This window comes from Ips typographus, linkage group LG1, assembly GCF_016097725.1.
Source record: "Ips typographus isolate SLU linkage group LG1, UJ_Ityp_2.0, whole genome shotgun sequence".
NCBI lineage: Eukaryota > Metazoa > Arthropoda > Insecta > Coleoptera > Curculionidae > Ips > Ips typographus.
This window is the reverse complement of record NC_138422.1, coordinates 7306102-7320960: the sequence shown is the minus strand read 5'-3', so window position 1 is coordinate 7320960 and position 14859 is coordinate 7306102. Positions and strand designations below refer to the sequence as shown.

At 34.0% G+C, this 14859-nt stretch overlaps 1 protein-coding gene across 3 annotated transcripts in view; it reads right to left on the bottom strand.

The window, feature by feature from the left end:
• The window catches only part of Samuel (SAM-motif ubiquitously expressed punctatedly localized protein), a 118482-nt gene that overhangs the window by 61546 nt on the left and 42077 nt on the right, over window positions 1-14859 (bottom strand). The window contains exons 1-2 of one of the 3 annotated variants that reach the window (XM_081979541.1): window positions 6537-6800; window positions 2091-2260 (exon numbers count right to left, since the gene is read on the bottom strand). The exons of the other annotated variants lie outside the window; for them this stretch is intronic. Of the exons in view, the coding sequence (XP_081835667.1) occupies window positions 2091-2136 (46 nt within the window). The 5' untranslated portion in view covers window positions 2137-2260; window positions 6537-6800. Of the gene's footprint in view, window positions 1-2090; window positions 2261-6536; window positions 6801-14859 lie in introns of those variants that run through there. 3 annotated transcript variants of the gene reach the window in all.

Sequence of the window (14859 nt, the reverse complement as noted above, 5' to 3'; positions counted from 1 at the left end):
GACAGATGATAGGAGTTGACGTCACTTGACAGCTGGTCACAAGAAATGAAATATTAGACTTTCTGATGAAGAGGTCGAATGACGTCACATTCGTTTTAGCAAACTAGATATTTCTTTCATACAGTTTTTCCCCACTTTTTCTATGAATAATTTTAAAATTTCTAAACTAGTTGGCCTCAAGGTTTAATTAATGGATATTTCAATTACAGTGCTGCTTAGTACTTACAACAGACGACATCAGTCTTCAAAAGTTAAGTTCGATGATGGTAAGATGATAAGATGCTCACAGACGCAGCAAATCAAAATCAAATAGAATGACGTGACAATGTAATAGAATGGTATTATTTCAAACATTTACCTTTTCATTAAATTGTTGCATCGTCTAATGTTACTTGAAATTTTGGCATTTTGCCATAATTGTATTGAATGTCGCATATAGCAGAGGGTAGTGTAAAATACTATGTACTATAAATTGAGCAATTATTGACCTATAGATTATCAACTGATAGTCTGCAGGTGGCTTGTAGATACCATCTACTACCATTAATTTCATTATTGACACTTTAATGACCGTCATAGCAACCTTGATTTGTAGCAAAAACGTTCATTTCTGCATTTGCTAGGACTTGTATCATTTTATTAATAAAATTTAGTTTAGTCATAGATTCCTTTTCTAAGGAGCTTCTCGTTTTGAGTGAAGAGATCAAAAGGAGAAGCTCCTTAGCAAAGGAAGCTATGTCTAAACTAACAAACAAGTCATGAAATCTCTTTGGCAACAAAAATGAGACTGGTAAGGAGTCTGGTCTTCTCAATCTTTCTCTATGGGTCAGAATGCTGGTCACTCAAAGCAACATCTCGTTGTCACAAAGAAGAACCAATGAATCAATACCTCAGATGAATCCCCAGAAAAGAGACTAAGAACGATAGTAGCTAAAACATCGCGAAATTATTTGGTCACGTAGTACGAGGAAACCTAACCGTTGAGGGCAGCGTCGAGGGAGATCCCCCACTAGATCCTCATAGGACCTCATCACTAACATCACACAAAGTCTAGCCTGCATATACAAGATGGCAGAGATAACAGGGAAGAATGGAGACAAATTATGGAGAGCAACTCCACAAACGTGGTAGCATGAATACGATTACAATTAAGATAGATACATGATCCTGAATACTTTACAAATTTCAACATACAGATTGCAAATAATATCTTTAGCCGATTTCCAGATATCAGAAAAAAGCTCCAAAATGTGTTTCCAGGTTTGACGCCCTCTAGGGACGTAATCTTAAAAACTACATCTACTGTGTCTGTGAAAATAACTGAAATTTTATATTATTATGTTATATGACTGAAATTGAAAGATGAGAAATTTTTTAATTTTTAAGTTTGTTCTTTACTGTTCAAATACCTTTAGGTTGATGGTACAATTTTGTCCTACTGTAACAAAATTCAATATTGACTTTAATAAGGGAGTTACGCTCCAAAAATTGCTTTTTGCTAAGAAAATGGTAAAAATCAATATTTTTCATTTCAGAAAAAGTGGTAGCATTACTTTCACACCGGATTCCACTTGCTCTGATTGAAATTACTATATGGTAAGAATTTTGTGTAAAGTAGTACCCATTGGTAATGGTTTAGTATTTTAAAAGTATTCTAAAACTAGTAATATGTTGTGTAAAAAAATAACACTGACTGAAGGACAACCTGTATTTTCCAAAATTGCCATAATCACCCCATTTGGGTTATTTGAATTCAGTAGAATGCAGGTTGCGTAATGCACACATTTGTTTTGATAGCTCAAAAATGATTAGATGTTCAGTTTTTCGACTAGTGGACTTTTGTAGAAAATTTGTTGAGCTTTCCAATGAGGTTCTTTTTCACACCGGAAATCGATTTGAAGATCAATTAGGTCTCAAATTGTACACTTGAATTTAACCATATTGCTTAACTTGACATTTCTATCTGTTTTTGGAATATCGGCTTTTATTTCTTTGGATCCCCCACTGAATAAAGTATTAAAACTGTTGTTGCATGCGTAATTTCCACGACCACCAACACCGAACAACCAAAACAAAATCGAAGATTTTACCTGAGTAGCACCAAGCCGGCCACACAACTGGGCTTTCGGTGTCCATGATGATGACAAAAGTTCTTAAACACTTATTCACTCATCAGTGACAAAGCTCTAAGTCCTTTACAATGCTCAGGTTTTTCGGTCATTCCAACTAAACCTAAATACAACACTTTTGCGGCTGAAATCTGAAATAAAACGAACCAAAAATCAGCATAACGCCAACATTCAAATAGTAAATTCACATAAAAGGTGCTGTTGATGTTCTCTAGTATTTCAAGCTCGACGTTTAAAAAAATTCCAACAACCTGTTGATAAAGGTTAATCGTTATGCGTGAAAAAAGACGACCCCGGCCTGTTAAAGGTTAATTTTTCTGGTCGTACTAATTGCCTTTTGATGGGAACTAGAGTTCAAATTGCCAAGTTTTTATGGTTAATTTGAACCAAATTATAGCTCGCTAGACGTGTAGCCGTGACGAAGATTTAAGGTGTTTTATCAAGTCGAGTCACGTTATATTATAAGTTTAATTGGATAGGCATATCCGAATTATTGTACCTGGATAATGTTGTTGCATGTTACTTGAAAGCTCTCGATTCGTATTATTATCACCTTTAGTATGGTAATTACTGAAGGAACACGTCACATTTAATGTTCACTTGTAAACTTAAGCTTTGTGTTATATGAGAATGAACCAACCAGTAAATAACAGAAGAAGATAATATTGTTAGATATCACTTACAGGGGTACCCACAGAAGTTTTAAGTCAAAATACCTTTAAATGCCTTTAAACAACTTTAAGATCTCATAATACCTTTATATATTATTGTTCAAAGTCCCAAAAAATACCTGAAACTGGACTAAAATGCTTCAAATTACTTTAAAATACCTCAAAATAAAATCAAAATACCTCATGCCTTTAATTTTTCACATATTTGAGGCATTGATAAGGTGTCATAAGGCGTCTAAATACAACCTCAAATTCACCAAATGTACCAAAATACATAGGTATAATTTAATTCTTGCATCTTTTTATTTTTAAAAATATTTAATTGAAATAATAGTCTTAATACCTTATCACAGCAAAATAAAATCACAAAACATTGATTAATCAAGCTATTCTTGCAAATATCGGTATTTGCTTCGCGATAGCCTTTTTTCGTGTAGACAATAAAGATTGTTATATATCTGCTTTATTAGATTATTTTTTTGACATAATAAAGTGAAATACATTGAAAATATGAATTCATTATATCAGCTGCAACTAGTTCAACAATCTGCCTCTTGTTTATTATGTCCTGTCATGGCAATTATAAAAACATGTCATTATTGGAAGCTACTTTGTTTATCAAAAAGGTTTCTGAAAAGCAGAAAACTTTTCAGTACATATTTTTAAAATGCACACAAAAACCAAGCAAATACTCTAATTAAATATTTGAAAAATAAACCTAACAAAACAGTATTGAAAATCAGTACAAAAATGCAATGGTATAATCTGAAGAGAGTAATAGAAATTACTTATCTTAAATTGATGTTATAAAGTTTAGAAAAGATATGGATATTTCTTATAAAAAATACAAATTTTGTGACGTTTTTGATTTCAGTTATTACATCTGGTTTCTTCCAGAAATGTCAATATAGAGATTGTAGAAGGGATTGTTTTAAAAATTTAATAAAAAATTTGTTGCTTGACCTAACAACCAATATTTTATGATTTTGTCTATAAAGCAGTCCTTTTTCGTACAAAATTGCTTATTATCACTTCTATTATTTTTCTAGTGATGTACATGCTAATAACTTGTATAAAAAATCCGCTTCCTCTAAAAAGTAGTTCAAACCTTATGGGATGAACAAAAATGGTAAAATCCATGTAATTTTGCATGAAGAAGTTTATGTTTCCTCTACAATGAAATAATTCAATCTTAAGGACATCTAAAAACAGTTTATGGTAAGGAAATTAGTTCTAACAATATTCATAAAAGTATCGAAAAATTACCTTGTAAATTGCTTTACTTTTGTCAAAATGCCAAAGAATATACCACAAGATGTCTTGAAATATACAAATAATGCCTTATAATTCAGAAACTTGGAGAACCCCATTTGTGTAAAATCAATTTTAGTTTAAAACACTTCAAAAATGACTGCATGAAGTTTGTTACACAAAACTTGTTTATTTACTGTTCAATTTTTTTACAGACAAAATGTATGAATAAGTCATTAAATAATTTGATTAAACATGCTATTCTCAAAAATTAAAAAGTTATTCATGCTGGTGAAAAGCTATAAGTAGTGTTTGGACAATTTTAAGCCTAGAACTTTACGGTACGTAAAGTACATAGAAGTACTAGTAGGTACATAATTCAAGCTTAATTTGTATTTTGCAGAAGTCTAGCTACCAGGTACACATGGTACCTAATATTTTCTCGATCAACGTATTAGTGCATATCTATGTAGATTAAGATGTCAGCTCGTATGTTTTCCTGTCTCCTAATGATTATTAGTAACCATGTGACAATGTTGAGTGCAATTAATTAGAAAAGGCGCTATAAAAGCAGGTTTACAATGTAACATCTTTAAGAAAGTAAAACGTTCAGAAATGAGTACCTTTTGAAAAAAGCAAAAATAAGTAATTGAAAAAATGCATGTGACAGGCTAAATACCTCCATATGGAAAATCAAACTAAATTGGAATGACGTCAAAAATCTGTTTTGACAAGATGAGAAACAAAAGAAAATCATAAAGTTGTATGAATTGATGACAAGTTCATACATATTCTTATTATGTATGTAATTAAAGTATAACGGCAAAAGTACAAAAATAAAACTGATTATAACCTACAAACTTGATTACTATAGATGGATTATTGATGTGATGAATCTACTTGTTACTAATATTCATAATAAAAAACAATTATTATATGGAATAATAATTTTGAATATGATACATAAAATAACATAATTTAATTTTCCCATCCTAGCGCGGGTAAATGATTTCTTTACGCACTAGGGCGGAAAAGTCTATATTTCGAGAACAAAAATAGTGAGGAAATGAAGTAAGGAAACGTTAAAATTTAACAGGAAATTTTATAGCAAATAAATTTCTGAGGTTCTTGTTGTAATTTTAGAAAAATTCTATTCCAGTTAAGTAAAAAATCACTAGAAATTATCTAATATATTTTTGGTTAATAATTGCTCTCAGACATCAAACATATGTATTTTGTTGTTAATTTTACTATATCAACCGAACATGTGCATAGAATTTGTTTTTATAAATTAGTCTTTACTTCAAGAACAAAAAAAATTATGTAATTCTAGTTTTTTTTCATGGGTTTATTATTAGTAATGATTGAATTAAATTACTTAACGCATTAGAGGACTTCAGAGTTTTCTCTTAATTTGGCGCAGAATTTGTTGAGTTTGTCGTTGTGATGCATATATCCACAGAAAGAGGACATTTTGAGTAACTGAGCGAGCTTTTTACCTTTAGTTTACATTTGACTAATTTAAAAATATGAAACTGTAAAATCCTGCATTTTATTAAAAAAAATTATGCAATTCGAACTGTATAGGTATTTGTTTATAGGAAATGTCTTTTTTAAGTTACCTCATCTTTTCTTTGTCAAAGTTTGTATAGGTAGTTGGTTAACGTTCAGCTATTGATCCTCTATTTAATAAAATAAAAATCTTTCTTTCAAACATATACACAGGATTACTACATTTATTACATTTTAAATGAACTGTTTTAGAATCATCATCACTTGGTATGGTAAAGTAAAGTTTTCGATAATTTTAATGTATTTGCTAAATTTTCCATTGTCATTGCCTGTCTTACAATTCAATACAATTTTATTTATAAATTTATTTATCGTTGTTTTGTTAATTGTGTGTAAATCAAAATGCAAACTTATGGTGGTAGACTCGAGGAAAATCACGACAGGTCAATGTTAGCACTAAAGTGTAATTTTGACAAAGGTATAATTACAATTTCGGAAAATACTAATACAGTTATTATTTACAGTATGCAGGGCGGGGTTATACCAAGTCGGTTTTGTTTAGCATTTAATTATGCAATTTTAATAATTAAACATTTTGGTTGATTATTTGTTATCTTATCGAAAGGAAGTCAAATGCACGACCGCTTTATGCCAGTTTGGTGTATTAGCGAAACACAATCAATACACTAATTTATGATTTGCGTGATCTGGAAAAAACACAGATTAACTGAAAGAAAAAATTTCAAATCTGCTTAATACCAATTATAAATTCATTTAAAAACATTTTCAATGTTACTCCTCTCGGAAAAAAACATAATAGCACCTCAGGTGTTGTTATATCATGGTAAACAATGTAAACGATGCCCAACATTTCGAGACATTTAAAATTTAAATTATAAACTTTCAAATCATACAAAACACTATCAAACTCATCAACACCTATTATGCGAATGTACAGAGTTTTGAAACTCACAAGTTGTTTTTTGTAGATATCAAAAAAACTGAAATTCTCCAGTCAAATCAAAAACCAATCACGAAGCACGCAAAAAAAATGTATCGCACCAAAACAAAAGTCAATCCACCCTTTTGACAACAATCGAGCATCGGCCGGTACGAAAGTACGACTTCTTCCCTATCTCTGATTGGTCCGCGTATCGCGATCGTCGACTGTTCGTCCGCGACGTACCGCAATTGTACTGAGCGACTTATCAAAGGCGGCAGGTGCGCGAGGTGCCAAGGCCTCGCTGGGGTCGCAGTGTGCTCTGATTTCGGTGGTGGGGCAGGCGGTACCATGCCACGGGTCACCTGACGGGGTGGGACGGTACCAATGGTTCATTCTTGGATCTTGCTAGCGTAGAACGTACATACAGGACCGGAATAAAAAAAGTTTTATCAACTAAAGTTACCAAACTATTTGTGATAGATGACTTAATATTTATCTGATTGTAAAACATCAGCCCAATGCTGCTTCCGCTCATTTTCTTTCAATCAACGATTTGTAGAAAGAATTGTATGTAGAGAACAAAATTATTTATTATTTTGTCCTAAGAAACTGTTGTGTATTTTACAAAAAGTGTTGTTGAAGCAAATTTGTTGAAATCAATTTGGTAACACAGTTGTCCAGTTTTCAATAACAATATCTATCCCTCACAGAGAACAGATCTGATTGACATGAATAGCAAGTGGAAATGCCTATTAATCATCATCATCGGTGCCCTAATTCTTAAAAGCAAGGAGCAGGACTGTCAAGATAAAATTTGTTAGAATGTTAGTGAAAAAACTGACAATGGCAGGTTTCAGTCACATTCTGCATACTTTTCTCTTGGTAATTCTCTCTCCCATCACTTCAAGAATACGGACCAAGAACAGGTACCATAAGCCTCAATGCTCAATAGGAGTGAGGAATTGATTTTTTTTTCTGATGGATTGCCTCTTACAGAACCTAGAACTCATCAACATATTGAACTCAGTTTTTCCATGCTAAAATATTCTGTAAAGGATGACTAGAAATTTTGGTCACGAAACGATCCAGTCGAGGATCCAGTCATCTAAAGGATTTCAAAAAACTCTTTGGAGATGTTATATTAAAAATGACCTTTATGATATTTGGTGAATTTGCACTTGTCATGGTAGCTAAATCAAAATTTTCTGTGAGGTAAACTGTAGAAAACGTTGTGTGATGGTTTGGCTTCCAGATTTAACAAATCTAAATAGTTTTAAATGTCCGGAATGAGGAAAAACACCAATTACAGATACAGCTAGAAGATTTAACTCAACAGTTCTTTGAAAAAATTCGAAACAGCACGAATGTTTAGAGAAAGGAAAAGTTGTTGTTCTGATTGGTAGTACCTTAATGCTTTTACAATTGGGCAATGGAGATTATTATAAAACATTTAGTAGTGCCAAACACACAAATATTTTCAGAGTTGAGAGAGGTGACAAAGTTTTTGCGAAAACATCTAGTGTTTGCATATTAGGCCAAGTTTAAATTAGTTCTATCTGGTAATCTCTGACAACTACTAATTTAGTAAATTCTTGGTTAGTTCTGACTCAATTTTCCTCAATATCATACAATACTTATGTACAGATGTATGATAACTATTGATTCTTCCTTAAATTAATCAAGTAAATAATGTTAGTCAAAATTATATGTATAATCTTTAGTTTCTAATCGCTGATATAAAATCCTAATAAAAAATAAATTGCTTTATCATTATTTCTATCAATATCGATTACTATTATTTATCGAATGAAACAGAAAGTGTCCAGAAATGTTGGTTGTGCGTTCATCCACCACTGTACGCATACTGCTTTAGCACACTAACATCCTGCCTTTCCGTTGTAGTATAATATAATGCTTCTAAGAAGAGAAAAGTCACGTATTCATTATCTATGTAAGCAATGTACTTAGAATATGAACAAAATGTTAATTATAGAACATTTGATTTTAAATTTAGCTGTTTGTTGAGAGTTGCTTCACTTGATATTATGTATAGGCATTGTTTAAATTGGAAGAAGTTATTTGAAAACACTCATGGGAATATGTATGAATAGTATTTTTAAAAACAAAACTCTATAAGTTTACATTCTAACTCATAGAGATGAGTCACCAAATATTGCACAACAACTAAACTAGTATTGTTTATGTAACTAGACTTAAATTAAACTAATTTAAATAGAGCCTGCCGACCCATTATCAATAAGGTTAAGAGAACTAAATTGTTTTTCAGAGCAACTCATGATTATATTTGATGAAAATTTAGAGAATAAAGAAGAAACTATATGAAAAGAGATGCAATAAAAACACATCAGGGTAAAATTGTGAAGGGAATTTCCATTGGGAGAGAAAGTCTATCTTGGCTTTAATGTCACGTTATCTGACCTAATTAATTTCATATTTCCTAAAAGCAAAATAGCAATAATGACTGTAACCAACCTTCAAACGGGCTATATGATGAATTAGAAGAAAAAGGTTAAGTTTAAAGAAATAAAGAAAGTTGAAACTGTTCGAAAAAGTTGTATTAACGGTGGAAATCACTTAAATCTTCTTCTCCATGTACCATCTCCATGTCTGAGGTTGGCTATCATCATTGCTATCCTTACTTTGGAAACTGCGGCTTTGAATAGGTTGGAGGACGTGACGCCAAATCATCCCCATAAGTTCTCAAGCCAGGATATTCCTCTTCTTCCACCAGACCTCTTTCCCATGATCTTTTCCTGGATTATGAGTTGCAGAATCTCATGCCTTTGGCCTCTCATAACGCGTCCGAGATATTGCAGTTTTCTATTTTTAACTTCATGTTTCTTCTTCTCCGTTCTTCTTAGGATGTCCATGGTATTCTCAACATCCTGCGGTATGTCCACATTTCGAAGGCTTCCCATTTTCGCTCGCAATATACGTTCAGGGTCCAAGCTTCCACACCATACAGAAGGACGGGAAGTACATAGCATTTGAGCATACGACTTTTTAGTTCAGCTTCTTGATACCCATGAATGCACGGGCCTTCTCAATGCGAATCCTTATTTCTGAACAATAATCCACAGAACAGTTGACACTTGTCCAGACTCTTTCCAGCTTTTCGCCTATCACATACAGATCCTCATTTGGCAGTTCAGTTTTAGTAACAATCATGTATTTGGTCTTCTTAATGACTCGACTCAAATGATAATGGCAAAAACAGATGTCCTTTTTCAGACAGACATTATTTATGCATTTTCTTTTGTGGTAACCTTAGTTCTGTAAGAATAACGTAATATGTATTAGTTATATTTAAATTAAACAAATAATTGATAAAAATTGCAAATTTGAATGAATGACAGCCAGTCCGATCCTGTTCCCAATTATAAGACACAACCTTTTCTTCTTTGAACCCGTCTACCTCTTACTGCCGCTCTACCAATAAGCTACTGTTAATCCACGCCGCTGTCGCGTTTTTTCCTTTGCCATTCTCTTTTATTAAAGTCATCCACTTTTAATTTGCTATCCTTTTCTTACCCGACAGGCGCGGTTGGCACTCTGTCCCTGTCGAACGAATTAGACTAATTGACTGAGCGTTTTTTTGTCCTTTAGCGGTGCTATCGAAGTATCCAAAGAAAGGTCACCGGACGAGATCGATTGGCTGGTGGATTAATGCTTTCGTTTACTGTAAATGTCGGAGATTGTGTATTCTGCAAGTTTTTCAGAAGAAACAATGAACATAGTTTCAATCACCAGAGAACCATCTCCAATTCGCTTTCGGCCTTCTTCAGGTTCAAGTCGGCATCTCCGGACGTTATCGGGAAGTCATCTCTTGGGGAATTCGGCCGCCTCCGTTGACCACCGGATGGGACCCGTTAAGACCAGAAAAAAACCACTGAAGAAGAAACGACCGGCCGATTAGTCGAGGTCATCGGTCACGGTTCATTTTTTTCCTGTAGGGACGTCAAGTGTTTTCATTTCACTTTAGTTTTCCTCTCTGCAAAATCATATAGTAGCCAACTGAATTAACTGTCAGTCCCAGGTAGTAGCAGTAACGTAACAATTACCATTCCTTTTCTATTATTTGTAACGTGAGTGAGACGAAAATTTGACGTCATTGACGTATGTTCTTAACGAATCCTTGAATTTGTGAAGGTTCATATTGGATCAGGGTCATTGAAAGTGTCTACAGTAAAGGCAAATAGCAGCTCATTTTTGGGTTTATAAAATATTTTCAGGTGGAAAAAGAAGTGAAAATATCTCTATTACCCTTAAGATGCGTTTTCAAAGAAATATTTGGAGTAAGTAATTGGATTGTAGTGTATATACATTTTAGTATGTTTTTCTACTTGCAGAATTTGATAATTTTTTGTCCGGATATGAGTGCGTCAAAGTAAGAGCATGCGAAACTCGTGGTACTGCGCCTCATCGTTTTTACTACTTATAAGAATTTTGGTCTTCTTGCAGTTAAGCCTCATATCATATAGGTCACATACCTCCACTATTAATTCCTCTAATCATCCCTCAGCACCATCTACTATGAGAACTGTATCGTCAGCATACCTTAAATTATTGACGGTATTTCTATTGATCTTAAAGTCTTCTTCTGTTTCATCACAAATGGTATGCATTTACTGTAAATTCTTGGAAAGTGCATACGCACAGTGGCTCTCTGGTGTAAATACAAATTAGTTATCGAGGCGCAAGTTTTTGTTATCGATACCAGATGCCATTAATATTTGAAATCATTTGTAGTGTTGCACCTTATAAGATGTCTTCTCAAAATAGAGCTTCTAGCGTTCCTATTCCACTTCTGAATATCCGAACTGAATCTTGCTCATATCTTCTTCTAGCATTCTATACATATACGAGAGTGGATGACCTTAAGTATGATTTTCAGTGCATGACTCATCAAGCTAATAATTCGGTAGTCAGAGCAGCTAGTAGCATTTGTTTTCTTAGGAAGGAACGTGTAAATCAGCCAATCTCTAGGCAATTCTCCCGTTTCATATATTTTATTGAGTAATCCTTTCTGTAGTTTAAGTTGGGTGTCTCCCAAAAGTTTCCACCTGAACGTTGTCCGGTCTGGTTACTTTGTTATCTTTTAGTCGTGTTACTGCGTGCTTTGTTTCATCGAGTGCTATTTCTGGGCCTGCATCAGCATGGATAATGGTTTCTGCCTGTTGCTCTTCTTCGAACAGCACTCCCATGTATTCTCTCCAGTATTCTTCCATTGACAGTTGTAAGACTACCTAGTTTGTCCAAGACCAAGTTACTGCTGCGTGAGTTGCTACGTAAATATCCAATTACGCATAGTACAGTTTTCAGTTACGTAAAGACCCTTTTTACGCACAGTGGTAAAAATAATTAATACATATGACTAGTAAAAATATAATATCAATACGTCGAAAATATACTTTTATCATGAAAAGAAAAATACTTTAAACTACGTGAGTTGCAAAAACACTTTACGCTTAATTAACACGTGCTTTCAGACATTTTACGAACTCCAACAGCCAAATTTAAATCATTTTGCTTTTTTTAATACACTCAATCTCAAGTACAAAACCGATCGATTAAAGAAATAAAAACCAAAAAACACGATAAAAACCAGAATACAGCAATCGCAAACACATCTCGCACCTGCTACCAGGTGGCCCAGTAATAAGTACCCCTTTGATCGATTGACAGTTATAAACGCGACTCTCTGGGTATCGAAAGCAATCAAAGAACCAAGTTGTTGCGATAGTATAATATTAATGACGAGGGGCAGGGGCGGTACCGTTCACAGGTCGCTGGTGGTCAGAGATGCGTTGAAAGTGTAACGTCGAACGGTGGAAAAAGTCCGGACGAAAGTCGCTTCACTGTCAGATAACGGGATATGGCTCGGCCAAATATAGATATTGAAATGACACTGGCAATTTGTAATTTTGTGTCTCCTATTACTTATTGTGACGTTTGTAGTAGGCTGGTGACGCCAAGCGAAGTGTAACTGGTCGACCAGCATCCATATACATGTATATGGAAAGTCAAATCAAATTTGAACGACGTCACAGACAAAATAATGTGCACGGTTATCAAAAAAACGAATGATTAAAGCTTAATTAATCTAGAGAGTAGAGTTTTCGGGGCGACATTTATGACAGGAAACACGAACACACTGTATAAAGTGGATTTTCATGACGTCTACTATTTTCTACCAAAATCAACATGACGTTCACACATGAACTACAATAATACCTGGTGACCATAACCTTCAGTGTTACCAACGTAACAACTACCAGATCTCTTCCCCATCCCCACAGAATCATCAGCCTAGCCGCTTCTGGTGGACTCTCAAACGACAGTGTCCTCAGAGGAAATTTGTGAGTGAGAATAAGTTCTTTTGCTCAAATTTACAAATTTTCTACTCCTTGTAACCTCCGGTTGTAACTTTCAAGAAGTTTCTTTAGAGTGAGCTAAACTAGTGAGTTGCTCTCAGAGCTTGACTCTTTTGTATTCCTCCATGTGTTTACAGGTGTGATCCCCCAAGCCACCCAAGAGTTCTGGTCCAGTAAAAGGAGCAGCAGCCTCTTTTTAAGCTAGAGTGTTGGCTTTTCCCAATTCCATCAAGAGGTATTTTCGTATTTTTGGTACTTTTATGTTATTTTCTTTTCAAGAAAGGTTGGATTACTAAAAGCATAGTTGGTAATTACCAACCAGGTATATATTAATAAATTGATTCTGTTATGCAAAAGTGCTCCATTGATAATACGGAATTTTGGGGAGTAATTGCTATTGGTTTCCAGTGATCCTTGAACAAGGTAATAAAATTTCCCTACAGTCATTTTGGAAAACAAAAATTTTCTTTTAAATTTACTGCTGCTGTAAATTTTGAAGAAATTTTGAAAATCTATTATAATTTTTTGGTATTCGCAAAAGGACAATTATTATCAAACTCCATTTTGCTATTCGCCGTTGAAGGGACACTGTAAGTGAGGAATTGCTTAAGGCTTCCTTATGTAAGTATTAATATCGTATTACTCCTTGAGGCTCTCTTAAGTTTCAAGGAACTCTCAAGGAACGATTAATAATATGACCCTTAAGGAATTTCCCAAAGCAGCGTGTTGGGTTCGTTGCTTTTCTGCATGTATACCGCTGATCTGCATGACTAATTATACCAAACTGTCAATGGGGTTGTCTACCAAACATTTTTTTTGCCTCTAATTAGAAGTACCCAAAAAAATATTTGACACCTTTTTCTTTTGCGAAAAAAAAACCTCAGGAAAACTATACTTATTTGGGACACCATATATCTCCCTATAGATTCCGATCTGACAAGTTTAAGTAACTTTTTCATTGTCAAGTAAAATTTAGTAGCTCTTTGCTGAAGAACATGATTTTGGAGTAACTTAAGTCGGTAACGTTTTGAAAAATCTTGATCTTTTCCTGCGTTTTGAGCAGCGTGCTGCGGAGTTTGATCAAAAATCTATTGCTAAAGTCAGAACGGTCATACTGCATAGAGACTATGTGGATACGCAAAGATAAAGTGGTGGAAAATACGGCTTAACGATCAACAACACCCCTAAAGACAGAGTAGCACAGTTTACCTATCTGGAAACCATGATCAATGATAATTAGGATCACACACAGAAGATTATGTGTAAAAATGTGAAAGCAAGAGCCGCCTTCAACCTCAACAACCTCAAAATCGACATCAAAGTCAGACTCATCCGCTACAAAAAACTGACTATACTAATAAGTATTGCAGAAAAATATCTAAAAGAATCTGCTTTAACCTTTTCAAAACGTTTAAAGATATCTGAGATACGGAGATTAATTTTAATTATCCCCTGTAAAACGGAAATTGTTATCCAGGGTGTCCTACTCTTGGCATTTTTGACAAGTCAAAAGCAGGACAATGTTTTCTATTAACAAAAATGAGACACTCTATATTGCTGTTTTTCTAAATTACACACTGTGTATAAAATAATATGAGTTGAAGCCTTAAGATATAAACTAACTATCTGGTCATCACGTACTCTGGTGATTGGTTCGGGTTTCACAAACTTTTTCCCACCCGTCTCTTTTCGACAAGTGGCAGTACAGTAGCAAACTGTGCAATTATTTTCTTGACAGTACTTCCATTAACTCGAGCACTAAGCTTATTAATAATTTACAAGATATTCAATGGCGGGAACGTTTCCTGCTTTGCAAAACAAAATTACCGGCATTTCGCGAGTCTCGCGCAGGATTCTTGGCGTTCTAACAGTTCGACAACGTGTTATTAGTCCAATTATCTTTAGCATCAACGTTTGCTAAGAAAATAGATTTATGATGTTCTATAATTAGTATTTTG